The sequence below is a fragment of the Cygnus atratus genome, chromosome 1 (assembly GCF_013377495.2).
Source record: "Cygnus atratus isolate AKBS03 ecotype Queensland, Australia chromosome 1, CAtr_DNAZoo_HiC_assembly, whole genome shotgun sequence".
In the NCBI taxonomy this organism is placed as follows: domain Eukaryota; kingdom Metazoa; phylum Chordata; class Aves; order Anseriformes; family Anatidae; genus Cygnus; species Cygnus atratus.
The window spans coordinates 29,063,498-29,080,272 of NC_066362.1; the positions used below are offsets into that span (position 1 = coordinate 29,063,498).

A 16,775-nucleotide genomic window follows, 5' to 3' on the forward strand; every position below is an offset into this window, starting at 1 on the left:
TGATGAGACCTGGTTTCTGTGCGTACAGGGCTTTGTTGACTTTGTTGGACCTCAGATGCACTTGTGCTTCTCCCGTACACGCATTAACATTTTTTTCTGTATCTGACACCTACAGGAAGTTGCCAAAAGAAAAAGAAAAAAAAAAGAGAGAAGAAGAAACAGGTGGAATATATTTGATTTTAATTGAAAATTTTGGTTCCCCAAAAGCTGTGAACAAAACCTGAAGACTTTTTCAAGTTAAAGTTACATAACAATAACTCTTTCCTTTGCCGATGATATTGAAAATTAAGGCAATTACTTAACAAACTTAAAAAAAAATAGTTACTTGGAAAGACTTAGTTCTTTGGAAATACTTAGTCATAATGAAAGTCATAGTAACGGTTATTTTTATCTGAAGAAGGTTGTCCTCATAGATAATGTCATCTTTAACATAATCTACTTTTTTCCACGTTCTGCTTTGTACCAGCTGGATTTTTTAAGTTGTTGCTGATACTTTGTCCATACTTACTGCTCATGATGTCAGTCTAAGAGCATCGATACTGCTTCCGTGGCTCTAGAGAGAGTACTAGAGAGCTGTGAGACCAGATGGTCTAACTGCACGTAGCATAGCTCCTGCATTGTGTTCAATCCTGTGATATGATTCAATGCATGACATCTATACCTTATGGGACTGCGTTTACCTCGCTTTCTACTGCGATACCTGAGACAGGTTTTACATGCACATTCGTTCTCTTCAAAGAAGGAAAGTCTTAAAGGAAATCTGATAGCGAGGAGCTGGATCATCTACTCATAGACTCCAAGGTGCACTAGGTTTTCTAGATGTGTACAGACCTGCTAGTTTTATTTTCTTTTTAATTTTAAATTTCCATTTCCAGAACTAATGCAAATCAAGAAATTGCTCGTAGCAGAGTCAAAATGTAGGCATAGTAAGAGGTGGTAGGAGCTCAAGAAATGCTTAACTCATATTTGATTGAAGAAGAAAAATAATTAGTGAAATCTCACACCTGCAAGGATAGGCACTCTGGTGGTGTATACTGAATTACTCCTGGTATTCTAGACGGGCAGCCATTCTCAACAGCAGGTAGGTGCCCCAGGAAGCCATCACTTGTTACTTTCAGTGCTCTTTCCTAAGATACAGTGCTTAATATCTAAGGTACCTAAAGGAAAGAGTTAGCAAAAGTTTTTGCAGATGTTGGGGGAACTGTTATCAAACCAGGTGATAAAGTTCCTCCCTGAAGCTGAGATGCAGGATGAGCAGAGCTTGACAAATGCTCAGACAGGCACACTAAACTGATTATCTGTATTAGAATAGTCCTATGGGTTTTGGCAGCATTGTAATCAGGGATTTGAAAGCGATTACCTTGCTGAATTCAAATGTTGAGACCAGAACAGGGGGAGTGTGCTCTGCTGCAGCTCCGTGTTCTTTGTGTATTTCAGCCTTGGTATTTGCCTTGGCTGTGCAAACAGCTAGTGCTAGTAGCAGCAGGAATTTTGGATGTTGGCTTTGTTTTTCAGACAAGTGAAGAACGGTCATATGGAAAGGTTCATGGTTCTACTTACATAGTATTTTCATAGCTTGGATGTTGCTAGAATCTTTTTAATGATTTTTGAAGAGCCACGAAGTATTTTCCTAAATAGTTGTTCGATAAATATTCCTATTAGGAATATGCCACACAGGCACTCATCTCTGAAGAGCAGGTGAACGCTGCACTCGAGCAGCACTTGAGATATTCAGGAGCCACGCATGGCTCAGGAGCCCTGGGCTGTCAGCATCTGAGCTGTGTGATCCTTTTAATTGTGGTGGGCATACAGGAGAGAGAGCTCACACTCTTTCATGTCAATATAAATTTAAGGGTTCTTGTCCTCAGTGACCTGCAGGAGATTTAAGGATCACTTCTGTTATCGAGACTAACGCGGGTATTGTCTCTATCGAGGAGAGGTTAGATTGATTTCTTTTTTTCCCCTCTCTGCTTTTCTGCCATTGCCTTCATTAGCTTGTTTTTGGTTAGCAGCAAGCCTCCTAGGGTATCTGGAGGCAGCACAGTGCATTACTGAACAGATGCCTGAATTAACCCGTGTAATAGACGTGTGAGCATGTAGCTGTGCTGTCGTGGCACTCCATCCAGATCAATTCATATGCAGGCAAAGCTGAGTGCATGCGGTGGCCTGGGACGGTAAGCTTTGGCCGTTCAGCATTAACAACGTTGTACGCCTGCGTGTGTTTATGCTTGCAAAAATTCTGCCTATTTAGAAATCTAAAAAGGTACCTTGGCTTCTTTTGGGGAGAAAAAACTCATCCTGGAAAACATAGAGCTAAGGAATCGTTTGGAGAAAAGAGCAGAGAAGGTGACAAGAGAAGGCTTGCTCAAACTTTCCCACAAGAACAAGGGGATATGAAAGGAAATTGTAAGCGGCAGGTGTAAAATAAAAGGAAGATTTCTTTTTTTCCTGAACCTTACTTAAACTGGTGAGTTCGCTTCCAGGGGAGTTTGTCAGCACCAACATTACAATGCATACACAAATTCATTAGTAGCTGTCGAACACGGAATGATCACATCTGGCTCAGGAGACACGAGATGCTGAGAGCTGTACCGCTGGATGCTTGCATTGCTTGCCGGTGGTCAGTAGCATCAGGATGACTTTGCAGGCAGAATCCTGAGCAGAGATGTTGGTCTGACTTCTTGATTTTATTTAATGTCTGCTTTGATGATGTGCTCTCTCTAATGTTGCATTTTCTGCAGCTGCTTACATTGACAGATTAGTATTGTGTTTGCTCTCCATATGTACATATCTGTCATTACTCATCAGTTAAAGGGCTGCATGAAAACAAGCTCAATTTTTTGTCATAAATGGAATACTGAACAGTAAAGGCTTTATCAACTGAACTCTATGCTGTCCTTTTAATATTACAAGCTCCCTAATTGTATTTATTACGGCTTTTCTGGTATGTTTTCAAGCGTTGAATTCAAAATAAACCTCTTGAAATGGTTGTACCTGAAACTCTCAGTCTGTCTAAAGAACAGCACTTCAAGTCCAGAACACAAACTCGAAAAATGGCTTTTGCCGCAGAGAGGACCTGATTTCAATTATAGCAGATAATATCCGAAATCAATAATAGCTTCTGGTCATCTGTTAGGAGGAAAGGAACAACAGTGTGTGCCTCATTAGTTCTTATGTGCAGGTCTCCAGTTATTTCAGGCGTAAAAATTTTAAGAACGTAACCCCAAGCAAAACTTGGAAATGGGCCACCCACCCCTGCTACCAGCGGATCAATTCCTTTTCTATCACAGCATCTTGTTCCTTGTCAAAACCAGCCCCTGTGACACAGTGTTCCCACCCTCCAAATCAGTTATTTTCCTGTGTTTTTATATTTCTGCGTGGTTCCTGTGCTGTCTCTGGTAGTTGGGACGTCACGGCTCGGGGCGTTGAACTGGAGTCTGCTTTTTATTCCACCACTGAGCGTGCACAATATGGCCAAGTAATTTTAAAGTGATGATTAAAGCAATTAACGTTTTTCTACCCCCCTCCCCTCTTTCTTCAGATGAAGGACTGTCTTTTATTATCTGAAACCTGAGCCTCCTGTCGTGGCACAGATGCCCAGCTTTGAGGTATCGGTCGCTGCTGCAGATGTCCCTGCTCCCGATGCCTTTGCAGGTGGGGATGTAAGCCCATAAGCCCTGCTGCTTAGCCGGAGCTGTGGTGTGCTGCCTGTCTTCCTTCTTAGCACTGAGCTTAATTTTAGCTTGGGACAGGGAGCATCCTGAGCACCACGTTGTGTTGCACCCTTTGTGGGGGAACGTTTTCATTTTATAAACAAAAACCTGAGCCAGTCATGAAGCTCAACGTGGTCTCGGTGAGTCTCAAGTGTTTCTTTATAATGCTAGCTCAGCTGAAGGAGTTCAGTGCAGTAATTGTCACTGGGAAAAAAAAAAATCTTGTTGTGTTTTTCAGAACAGCAATTCTGTTTGTGCTGTAGAAGAGCAGAAGGGTCTTGCACCAAAGAACTTCATTTAGGCTTTAATTAAGACCTTGGGCTTGGATTGATCTGTTTATAGGCCAGGGGCCTGTGTCTCACAGCTGTCCAACAAGGAGCACAGACAGGCAGTGACTTAGATAATGAAAGAGATGAAAGGGAAAGTTTCTTTCGAGAAGCTAAACATAAGCTCCACCAGATCACTCCTTCTGTCTGCTCTTTCTCCTAATTGGGACAGTGGTCTGATGCGAAGGTAAGACTGGAAACCTCATTCCAATAGTTCACAGTGAAAAAGTTGTGAGAAACTCATCAAGAAGATGTCCTGTAATATTTCTTATCACATTCCTGATTGAACTGACTCTCTGTTTTATTGACCTTTGCAGAAGAAAAATATTATGGATGACATTTTGGATGATTTTTAGCAGTTTATCACAGATAAGTAACTTAACCCAAAAGAAAAGAACCTGTGCGAGATGGCCAGTTCTCTCCATAGCTCTCAAGCAAATGGGTTGTTTCAAAACAGGATTCATTGCACCTGTAATACCAAAGACATTCTGATCTTCACCTTAACCCAAGAACTTCTTTAGTGTTTCATATCACTGTAGATCTCACTGTATGATTTCACCTTCTGTATGGACTGGAATTTTGTGTCCTATGTTGTTTTACTGACTTACCCTCTCAGTACCCTTTGGCGGCAAGAAAATACTTAATAGTTCCAAGTTAGCTGTTGTATTTGAACTCAGTTTCAAACCTCCTTCTGGGAATATATCCTCCTGCAAACCTTTATTCCGGAGTTTCACATTTCCTCTTGTGGCCGAGGGGTGATCGAAGACGGCATCAATCAGCACGCCTGTGCCTGAAACACGAACAGGAAATGTGAAGGACCTTCAGGTACTACAATGACAAAACGTATGTAGGTGTAAGTGCTTGTGATACACAGCTGCCTGTGCCTGTGCGTGCGGACAGCACATCTGCAGGGACTGCAGGTACTGGGAGGGGAGCCGTATGCAGGGGGGATTTCCTATCTATCTCCTGCCCACCCTCCTTTTGTAAGGTCGCTGCTCTCCAGTTGCAAGGGAAGCGAGAGGAGGTGATAACCACAGCAGCTGCTGTCGTCGTGACAATGAAAATGGTGTGCATTTGGTGCACGTGCTTCAGTGAATGCTGTATATATAAAAAGTCCAGTTCTGTGAGTATGGTGAACACACACCGCTCTCTGGAGCTAGGTTGGCAAGACCTTCAGCCACATCACTGCACCGTGGTTAATTGTATACAGACTACTACAAGAACAAAGTAACGAGCATCTGCAAAGTGTTGCAGAACAACGTGGCCATTGGAGGAAAGGGCAAGAAGCTTGGTCCATCAAACTTGTATCACAGCTGGGCTGTGCCCTAGTCGAGTTGCTGAACCCCAGGATCTCCTCTAGTAGAACTGAAGCTACCTCCTCCCATGACTTCATTGTTATCCTCCCTCTGTTCTGCATATATACATACATCTCAGATAAACTCGAAAGACACAAATAGCTGCCTCCTGTCTTGGTCCCAGGTCTGAACATGATTAGTAGAAAGTTAGCCAAGGAACCATTTCTGTGACAAGTTGCTCGCTCTACACAGAGCGATTCATCTGTGGATTCCTGTGCCTTGCCTTACATTCTCTGCTGCTCTGCAGTGCGCTTTTCATTTGTTTTGAGTGGCACTGCTAAAGACGCCAGTCTGCCTGTTTTGAGCCTGACCTGGCTGCGAGACCCCTGTTAGACTCCTGCCAGAAATTTGCAAGTGGATGGGGTGACTGCGCTGGCTTGGTGGTGCAGGTGATGCCCTCATTTTTTCTTTTTTTTTTTTTTTTTTTTCTGATACTCTGCAGGTTATCTTTCTAGAGGATATTTCAAGATACAATTTTGTCTTCCATACAAGCTCTAAAATGAATTCTGGCTATTTTTTACTGTGTCAGATTTCAATCTTTTTCTGTCCTAAAAGTGTTTTTTTTGAAATTTGTCTTCAAAAAAAAAAAAAGAGAAAAAAGGAAAAAAAAAAATATCTCTAACAGATCTAGTAACTAAGTAATAAAACCTGAATGTCACAGCAAAGTTGGATCATAACAATGTGACAGGATATGCTGGCTCTTAAGGAAAAAAATAGTCCTTCTTTTTACTGCGTGGAATTTAAAAATAAGACATCTCACAAGTATAATAAAACACAAGGATTTTGTTTGCATGCTAGTTCTGCAAATTCTTTAATTTTATTTCAATTGCTCTACTTCTGTCGGAGCTATTTTGGCAGACTCCATAATACACATTTACCTCTAGCAGACTGGAAAGCTGACCAGATGATGCCTGTCATTCCTGTGCCGTAGAGGAATTCAGATATGCATTTTATTGACTTTTTTTATTTATCTGCTCATAGTAAGCTGTTTTCACTTTTAGATATTTGTGTAAGAATTAACCGAAAAATTCTTATTATTCAGTTCTTAGACAAACTTTTTCAATGTAAAAATGCTTTCTAGCGACTAACGCTCTAAAACTGGTGTAAAAATGGTGTACTTGATCACGGTGGGAGAACCGTAGCAGCTCTTTTTATTTCAGTATGCTTATCTTAGGGGATTTTGTTTCCATATAAATGCCTGGGGAGTAGGAGTAGCACTAAACTGAATGTAGATTATTCAATACACGTGCCTTGGAAGAACCAAAAAAAAATTAGTGCTGCAAGTTGTGGTCACATCAAACTCTTTGGGTTGACTCAGACACATAGGCTGGCAGGCTTTTTTCAAAGGGTTCAATAAGGACTGTGGGTTACAAACAGTGGTGATTCAGCAATGACTGACAAATTCTGAAGAAAGATTTGGCAAAGATGTACGTCTTTGTCTTTTAGAAAAGGAGGTAATGTTTTGTCTAGACAATTTCCAAGGAGCATAAAGTTTAGCCTTACAACTTGCCAAACAGCAGAAGCATGGAAGATACACACGTATCCAGTTTCAGCAAAGACAAATAGAAGTTGTGTGTACATCCAAGGACAAGATTTGGTTTGCGCTTTTAAATACTTATATCTCAGCGTGTGAAGAAGAATTCCTTAGAAATTGCTGCTGATTTTACAGCTGAAGTAATTTATTTCTGTGATGATATTTTAAAAAAATAGTGCCTCAACAGGTTGAAGGGAGATAACGTTTTTTTTAGTAGCTTTTGTTTCCACAAACGCCTAAGCTATGTACATTCACAATGGGAGATTTGCACAGTTGTCATTATTTACACTTATTGATGAAACAAATTTCACTCTGCATTTCCAAATCAGCGTAACATCAAAATCGAGCGTTTTCCCAGAGCTGCTGCACATCATGGGGTGCATCGTCCTACAGTACAAAACATATCCTGTTGTTTGACTCTTAAAATCTGGAATTTTCTGGCAAAGATTCACAAAGGAATTTTAAATTTTCGTGGCTGCTGACAGCTGATCGCTGCTGCTGCCTCTGAGGAGCATGGTGACAAGAGCAGGAGGGTGGCTGACATTACGGTGTGATCGAGTGCAGTCACTGCTCGTGGCGGGGGAGACTCCAGACAGTCAACGGGCTGCTAAAATCGATTTTTGTCACTCCAGATGTTGCATTTCCCTTGGTGGAAGAATAGGTACTTGATATGCACAGCTGTACCCAGGGGGGTTCCTTTTTGCTTTTACATATGAAGATTTATTCGCATGCCTCTGAGTTGGTTTTGTTTTTTGTTGGTTGGTTGGTTGGTTGTTTTTTTACTTTGCTGTGAGATTTTTTTTTTCTACCTAGATTGATAGGTGTTTGATAGCAGCAATACATCCGTTTGGTCATTGAGTGATTTTCTGCATCACGTCCCGCTGATATTGGTAGAAAGCCATTTTCCTCTTCAACTTCAAAAATAAGTTTCAGAATAATGTTGCAGTGCAGAGAATCGAAGTCACTATTGCTTGATGTCATGGCCTGAATTAGGCAGCATTCTAATTCAGAATTTCAGGTACAACAAGCAGAGGGTTGAGTAGCCAAATTGTTATCTAGCACGTTGATGGATTTTTAGCATATGTAGGAGTGAGCTTTTCGAGCGGCTTTTGAGTATTACGCGTTGGTTCTGAACAACAACAACAAAAAAATCAGCTGGTTATGTTTTTTTAGCGCTAACAATATACGACTTAACTCGTGACTATTTTAAGTATGAGGAAGAGTCGCTGTGTGACCTGGTGGGTGCTTTGTTTCCACGGCCCGTGGCGTGTCCAGTGCGGGAGGTCCACGTGTGCAGCTCCTGCCCCAACTTCCCTGGCCAGCAAGGCTGGGGGGGGAACGATGCATGCCGAAGGATTTCAGCAAACAGCCTGCTTTGTAGCGTGCCTACTATTCCCCATCCCCTAACCATTTCCTCAGCTGGGATTATATGGAGTGTTGGGTCTACAGCATCCATTAAACTTCTGAGAAATAAGTCTTTCCTTTTGTGACAAGTCGGTGGTACAGATGGCAACAAAAATATCGGCACTTTCTGCTTGCAGACGTCTGAGGTCAACTATGTGTTAGTGGGAACATTTGGAATAAAACAGTTTCTGTCCTTGAGGGTAGTTATGGGTAGTAGACTAGCTGGCAGCCTTCTTCAGTACAAGCTTTCCATTCATGCGTAGTAGGTCTGTGTGTCTTTTTTTTTTTCCAAATTCTATGTTTTAAGTATTCTGCTCATAACAGTGGCTTAACCTCTGGTTCTTTGTACAGCTCATGGTTTCAGTATTAACACTTAACTACCCCTGTTAGTATACTGTTTTTATTAAAGAACAATCCTGACTTATATCTTAGTAATTTAAACGTCCTGTCTCTTTCAGTAATAGCTGGTTTTCGAGGGACAGTCCCCCATGGCCTGTCACTGGAGATTGGAGACACCGTTCAGATACTAGAGAAATGTGATGGTGAGTTCACAGGCTGGACTTCCAGTGGTAATGAAGGCTCCTATACTGTTGATTTGAACCCAATTACTTATTTATTTTCTTAAATGAACACATTTTTTTAAAGTCAACAATACAACAAATTCCAGTCTCCATTTTTTCCACAGTTCTAATGAGCTCTAATTCCTATCATAATTTATTTGTAACTCATCTTTTTTATTTAATCTCCTTGTTTAATAAAACTTCACAGAAGATAACAGTTAAAAGAGCAAGGAGTTGTCATTATGATTCTTCTGCTTTCTGGGTATTTCCTGGGGAAGTCTGACTGCCATCAGGACCCTTTCATATTCATTTGAAGCCAGAAGTTTAAAATCAGCAATGTAAAAATTCTCTTCTGCCTCTGTTCTGAGTTAGAGAAGACTAATATATTTTTAGAAAACGACCATTACTAGTATAAAAGAAATAAAGCTGCAGTTTTTTCATAATCTGTTCCCTTAATTCATCACCTGAAGTTTATCTGTTAATATGATTTCTTTGTTCATTTAAGATTATGTAGGTATTTTTGTGGTTTCATGTTGGGATTATATACTATTAATCTTGCTGTAAGAAATTTTCTTATAAAAGGCGTAAGATTCGTCATTTTGAATTGGGTATATTATAAATCTTATATAGTAATGTGGTTGATAAATTCGGATTGTGAAGTCCAAAAATTATCTGTAAATGTTTACAATGAATATGAAAACATTACCCCTTTTGCTCTAGACCTTTTGTTGATACAGGTTTAGAGAGTCATTCCTGAAAATACACGTGAATTAAGTCACCTGAATATGAGCTGGTTTAAACAAAATACCTTTTATTGTGTAGAAAGTCCTCTAAATGAGTTCAGTCTGCCAGCACTGTGTAATAGTCATATCTGTCCAAAAGGGAAAAATTAAATCTGTTTTACATATGGAAATGATTTGCATACTTTAAAAAACAAAATGTTCTTTCTCCGCAGGATGGTACAGAGGATTTGCCTTAAAAAACCCCAATGTTAAGGTAAAGATCAATTTCAGTTTTGCGTTCTTTAGCAAAAATGTGTATTTACTTTATAAAAGTTTATAGTCTCCATGTAAGTATATGATATTTACTTTTAAAAGAAAACTGGCGCTTACAGTTAAGTATTTTATTGATATTGCATGAATTAGATTTGGACATGGATTACACTTCTGAAATGCTCCTGTGTATTCGGATGATACACTTTACAAACCTGAGGTTCTGGCAAATTTTCTTTTATATCTGATTTTTAGAGGCTTAGTTAATGGGAAATGACTATTGAGGATATTAATTATAAATAATGTTAGAAAAGTTAATTACACTGTGCCTATTTTCTTGATGTTATGCATTAATTTAGAACATCCAGTGGAAACAAATAGTATATAGGAGCCATATGCATCATATCAATTGAATAAAATATATCTATTTCCATCTAAAATATGTGATTCATTTTATTTTTCTTTGGTGTGTAGTCTTCAATTTCCATAGGATTACAGTTGATAGTACTCTAAACCAGATTCCACTGTTTTTTGTTGCATTCAGACATGAAATATTATTAAATTCATACATTTATTTTCTTCAGCATTTGTTCATCCTGATCGTGTTTAAGCTTTTCCTATCTTAATTGTCTTTCTATTTTCTTAATCTCCCCTGTCGACCTGCCTCTATCACTGTAAAGACTTTGCTTTTCATATGGGAAACTATTTCTTTTTTTTTTTCCCATCCACACAGTACTAGAATTTTTAGTTTTATTAATGTCATTGAAGAAAAATGAAGCTGTTGTTCCTTTAACTCACATCGTAAGCTTATTTATTTTTTTTCCCCTCTTCATTTCCAAGCCCCTTCAGCTGTAAAGTAGGGCATATAATGTATTAATCTCAAAAGTTTCTAGGGGCTCCTATCATACAAGGCCTTTTGTCCCTAGGCCTGCTGTCTCTGTTCACATAAATGTGCTTTGCTTTATGTGGAAGGTCATTGTGAGCAATAAATTTAGCCACAGTGTCTAATCCGATGTTTACTCCTTTGATCTCATTGATATATACTACAATTTGATTTATAAGACATGAGCAGTTGAGATTTGTTATCGCATCTTCTGTGTCTTTTGTTGCAATTCTCACCACATGCTTGCTGTCACTGTTGCTTTGTGGTCTGTCAAATGTGTTGATAGAAGTTATGAATAGGTTTTCTAAACATGACTTGATGTGTGAAGAACCGAGAAATGTATTTTCTACTTTCATAGTGGAAATGAATGCAGTTTTCCGAATTGGATTTTTGAAGGGAGTCTCTCCAAAAGTAAAGTAAGAGCACCCTGTAAGTCAGCCTATTGTTGGTATTGCACCGTCAAGATTCCTCCCTTGTTATTCTGCCAGCTTGGACACTCAGAGAAATTATTTGTGGCAGCTGGTCTACCGTAACTGCAGGTGCATGTCCTGTTTTCTGGCACATCGTTACAAATGCCAGGGCTGCACATCTTGCTGTCCTTGGGAGATCTCTCCAGAGCTACATCATATTGCTGAGAAGGAGCATTCACAAGGGCACTTGACATACATAGTAGATAACCTTTTTGTCAAAGGTCCAAAGTTGGTTTCTGTGGTAAGAAAACAGGGCACCATCACAAAGGAAAGCTGTATGTAGCTGTGCTTATTATGTAGGAGCACATATATGTATTTTCTTTCACTGCATTGCGTAGCTAGCTGTAGTGTGTTATTTTCTGAGTCAGAAGTTGGAAGGTTAATTGCTTTGTTTTGCTTACCGCTATGATTTATGAAGGTTAGTGCGATATAAGAGCACTACAAGTGTTGTGGCAATGCTTTTCATGCACAAGAGCCCTTAAATAACTAAAAAGGACCACTCTTGTCTCGACACTGAGGCTCTTTGGTAGGCATCCACCACACCTTTTGGGTGCGCTGCATGGCACAATAGCTCTCAAATAAAACTTTATTTTGACTTTGTTAACTTCATTTAAGAACTTCAGTGTATTTATTTTTAGTGAGCTTCATTATCTTTATTTATTTTGCAAATCAGTATTAAAGATACTGTTTTTGAGATCCTGTTGATAAGAAGTTACCTCACAAAATTGGTCAGTTTCTTGTATATGTGGGGAATGATTAATAAATCATCTAGGATAAGTGAGCTGTCAAGCAATCTTCTACATGTTCTACAACTTTATCTTCTAATTTTTGTAAATATTGAAGGATTAAAACTCTGCTGAAGGCATTTTCATTTCCGTTAGATCTGTACTGGGTATAGATTGCATTCTTTTTCTGCGTATGCTTGTTGGTAATTATTTAGAGGACTTTTAATTCAGCATGTGTTTGCATATTAAATGGTACTTTAAGATTACTCTCCAAACTCATTTAGGGGGATTTTTTTTGTTGTTTTTAACTAACCTATTTTGTTTTTCAGGGTATATTTCCATCCAACTACATTCACTTGAAAAATGCATGTGTTAAGAACAAAGGGTAGGTGAAATATTCTGGATTCAAATATTTAAACATGGTCAGTTACTTATACCAAAGATCTTTTACATATATGATAAAGAAGATAGTATTTGATTATGTTATAATATCTCAAGTCAAGCTTACTGCCACAGGATTTGAAAAGGTTGTCTTTAGCTAACCTGATACTCCTGCACGGTCATAAAATTGGAGTGGTATATTCTCTGAAGACATGGAGTGCAACTGGGAAAATCAGAATAAAGAGAAAATGATCACGTTTTTGCTTCCCATCATTGAATTTGACTTGAAAAAAAGTTATTGCCTTAACTAGAATAAGTTATTCTATACAGAAGCTTGCTATTAACCTGCTGTTTAAGATTAGTAGTTGTTTTCTTCAAGGACATCAGCTGTACCATGGCAGACAGCTGGCATTTTATAAAAAACTGTTAAAATAATGTATCAATACAAAAGCAAAAGATTTCATTAACATTGAAAAAAAAAAGAGATGTTCTTTCCCTTAATGCTTTCCTTCAGATGATGAAAAGCCAATATTTATTCTTGACAATGACTGATCTCACTTCATTTTAGAAGAGCTAATAAAATTGGAACAATTGGTTAAAATTAGTTTTATTTTATTTTTTGAAACACAAATGTTCTGAGTAAAAGAAACAGTGATTTTTTTTTTTTTTGTGATGTAATACTTACCTTGAAAGTATCACTTTTATATTTGTCAGTGATGCTAATTCAGTACAACTTTTTCCAGGTTTACATACTTTGAGAATGTTCACATTGTGTCATTTATTTAGATGTATTAATAGGGAATTGATACATGACAATTTGAAACTTCTTTAAATGAAGACATTTCTTATCAAATTAGATGGAGAATGAACCATCAGGTGTAGGTGACCTGAATTTGGGGGCTTGAATGAGCGAGTGTGTAGATGATACAGGTTTCATGACTGGCAAAAATTAATCACAAAGACTGTTATATATATTTAAATAAATATAAAAAAGTCTCATTCACATAGCTGTAAATAGAAGTCATATTCTGGAGATCTCCATGTTGTTTGCTATGGAGTTCAGTCCACCCATAGTTTGTTGTGCACTAGGATCATATTTGCTTTGAAAGCAATCGTAGATAAAACCGAAGGTTCAGTGAAATAAAGTTGTTGTAAACTGTCACAATATGACAAAGCTTAAAGATGGAATAATTTTTGTTAACAGACACCGTGACAATGCTTTCAGGGAGTTCAGTCTTTGTTGCTTCTATTTTCTTCTGTAATCTGTGTTTCCCATTCGGGCTCTGTACTCTACAGTGTATCAGGGTAGGGGCTCTCATGTTATTATGTTAACTCCATAGAAGAGAAATTATATCATGAGAAAGGTACTCCAGGCATGAGTGCAGACCTTTGAAATGTACTGTGTGTGAGAACAAAGTGATGTGTAAAGTGATGGTGTACTTAAGACTTTGGTCTTGACCAAGCCAACCTGGGTTTTTCTTGGCCAGCATCAAATAGTCAAGAACTCACTCACACTGTACTAAATTTTATTTTGATTTTTATATCCTCTTTCAGCTGAAGGAGTGACTTTTTTTTTCTTATTTCTGTAAACATATGTATTAGAAAAGAGTGGCAACAGTCACTGGTTTGCAGTCTAAGCAAGATCCCTTTGAAAACAATGGGAATTACTTTGACATAAAAGTACTGTTTGATGTGCTTATCTCATAGTAAAATGGTTTCCTTGACTTCTTCAGAACCAAGACTTTCCATGGGGATTAAACAAAATGTATAAGTAAAAAGTCTTGAGGGTTGAAGGAACTCCCATTTAGTTTAACAGACATTACTGTTGGCAGGAAGTAGTCTTTATGTTAGTAATTGTAATGTGATTTGTAATGCTTTTGTAATATCATGTGTTCTTCTGCATATTACAGACAGTTTGAAATGGTTATTCCAACAGAAGATTCGGTTATTACAGAAATGACATCAACTTTAAGAGACTGGGGAACGATGTGGAAACAACTCTATGTGGCAAGTACCCTGAATAATGTTGCTTTGATTGAATACTAACTCAAAAGACCAGACACATTGATAAAATATAAATATTTTTGCTGGAGGAAGAAAGGGAAAAAATAAGTTTAAAGGTAGCGGACAATTTGGGATTTTCTTTTCCCTTTGGATTTATTTAATTGTTCATTTTTTCAATGATTTTTTTAAACTTGGCATTAATGGTTTTCTGCTCACCCAGTCCCAGTCAGTGAATAAGTCAAAAAGGCTTTCCCTCTTGTTTTAATATAACTTCAAAAATGATAAAATTCAGAAATGAGATGGAAGAATTCTTGACATTGTGTATATACAATTGTAAATGTACAATATATGTTGTATATATAGACTATACTATCAGATCCAATGTACTGATGGAAGGTAGATGGATGTTTTTCACAGGCGAGTGATCAGAATATATATACGCATACAGAAGGAAAAGAAGAAAAGATTCAGAAAACTTTATTAAGAAACAGTATATTTTAAAAAAATGCATTTTTGGACAAGCTGTTGTTCAAGTGACATTAAATTGTGAGTTACAGAAAATCTCTAAGCCAGTTGATTTGTGATTCACACTCACTTTCTCATAGATTTCTCTCTTGTATTTAAGATCTCTCTTACATCCACACATTCACAGGCACCAAGACATGCCCATGTATATGACATGTCTTGTATATGACACAGAGATCAAAGGATTCCAGTTGCTGAGTCCTCACTGATGAGGGAGGCAGGGAGCTGTTCTTGATTAACAGTGTTAAACAGATTTTGGACTTACCTGCTACACACTTTAGAAATGGATTCTGTCTTATGACTTTGTCTCACACTTCATAAACCTTAAGCAAAAGTCCCACTTTTCACAGTTCTCTTGTTTTCCTTGAATGGGCGTTTTGTGGCTCTGGTCCTTTCTCTCTCTTCCTGACTTCTTCAGACCAGTTTGTTTCTTCTCCTTGCTTGAGTTAAATCGCACTTCAGGTGCTTTGTGGCAATTAATGTATACTTTCCCTTGTTTTTTCATTTCTTGTTATGTATACATTTTCATATTTGATTCATACTGTGTACTTCCAATACAGCTCCCTACAGAATATCCCTCTATAAAGGGAATTTTTCATTGTGAAAAATTCTACCATTTGCATCTCTTAATTGTCTGCCACCATGAGTAGTAATTATGGGTATACTTAAAACACACAGAAAGAAATCCACTTAATCTCTCTATTCTGACTGAAATTTGCGTTCTCTGACCATTCTGCATCTTCTCTCTTTTTTTTTAATACATATAATCTAACTCATAATAATTGGTATCAGTTTCCTTTTTCCATACCTACTTCTATTTCATCTGTTCACAGCTTTTTTTTTTTTTTTTAAACTTTCCCTTGACATTGGAATTATCTTTAAAGGTTTAACTAGAATATTCAAAATGTTGCCCCCATTAAAACTTGTTTTACACTGTGATTTGCATTGTGATTGTCTTCAGTTCTTAACATTTGACCTTTTAATCTGCTACATTAAAACCAAACCATGGTTTGGACTTGACACGATGTGCACACATCAAATGTAATCAAAACGTGTGTCCTTGCATTCCCATGGTCTCCTTGCATTTTCCCATAGTTAAAACCTCCAACTCCTGGTCTTAACTCATTGCTTAGTTGATAACTGTGACTTAAATTGTGAGAAGCTTACCTGTTATCTGCATTTCTGCTAATAAAGGGGCTGCTTCTGCTACGCAAAAAAAAGCAAAAAGCGTGGCTCATATAAATCAGGATGGTCCAGAAGTAACCAGTTTGCTCCTTTTTTAGAGATGATTGTAGGGAATGTATTCAGAGAGGCTATTCAGAACCAGGTGACCTTTCTGAAACCTGCCATTGGTACAGTTGCTAATTTGTTTAGTCAAAGTTTTTGTACAAGAATCTACAAAATCCTATATTTGTTTCTGTTGGATTTTAAGTTACACAGTGTCAATTTAGACTTGTCAGTGAAATTGCAATTAAGCAGTGTGAACTGTTCCTTGAGATGAGCTTCAGAGCATAGTTGAAAATTCTCTAGATTACAATGGAAAGTAGTTTTCCCAAATGTCTGAAGCACATCCAAGTGTGATAGCTTTATGTACTTATATATTAGCAAGTATATTAGTGCAAAAGGAGCAAATCCATGATCTGCTTCTGTAGGTGACTGTATCTGTAAAGCATGTGCATTTGCTTGCAGAGCCACTCAGCACTTTGAGATGCAAACAACTTAGACAAATTCTAAATCTTTGGAAAAAAGGATGCTGTCTTGAAAATGTTATTTTGAGCTTAATGGTGTTGTTAAATACTAACGTCTTTTGTATTCAGCTGAATAATTTACTTCAGCAGAGCTTGTCATCAGATACTGAAAACAAAGGTGGACTTGAATTAGTGTTTATTGGATTTATTTATTT

At 37.9% G+C, this 16,775-nt stretch overlaps 1 protein-coding gene across 1 annotated transcript in view; it reads left to right on the forward strand.

The window, feature by feature from the left end:
- DOCK4 (dedicator of cytokinesis 4) overlaps nucleotides 1–16,775 on the forward strand; it is a 248,690-nt gene that overhangs the window by 77,195 nt on the left and 154,720 nt on the right. The window contains exons 2-5 of the mRNA XM_035544267.2: nucleotides 8,791–8,874; nucleotides 9,848–9,888; nucleotides 12,292–12,347; nucleotides 14,254–14,350. Of these exons, the coding sequence (XP_035400160.1) occupies nucleotides 8,791–8,874; nucleotides 9,848–9,888; nucleotides 12,292–12,347; nucleotides 14,254–14,350 (278 nt within the window). The remainder of the gene's footprint in view (nucleotides 1–8,790; nucleotides 8,875–9,847; nucleotides 9,889–12,291; nucleotides 12,348–14,253; nucleotides 14,351–16,775) is intronic.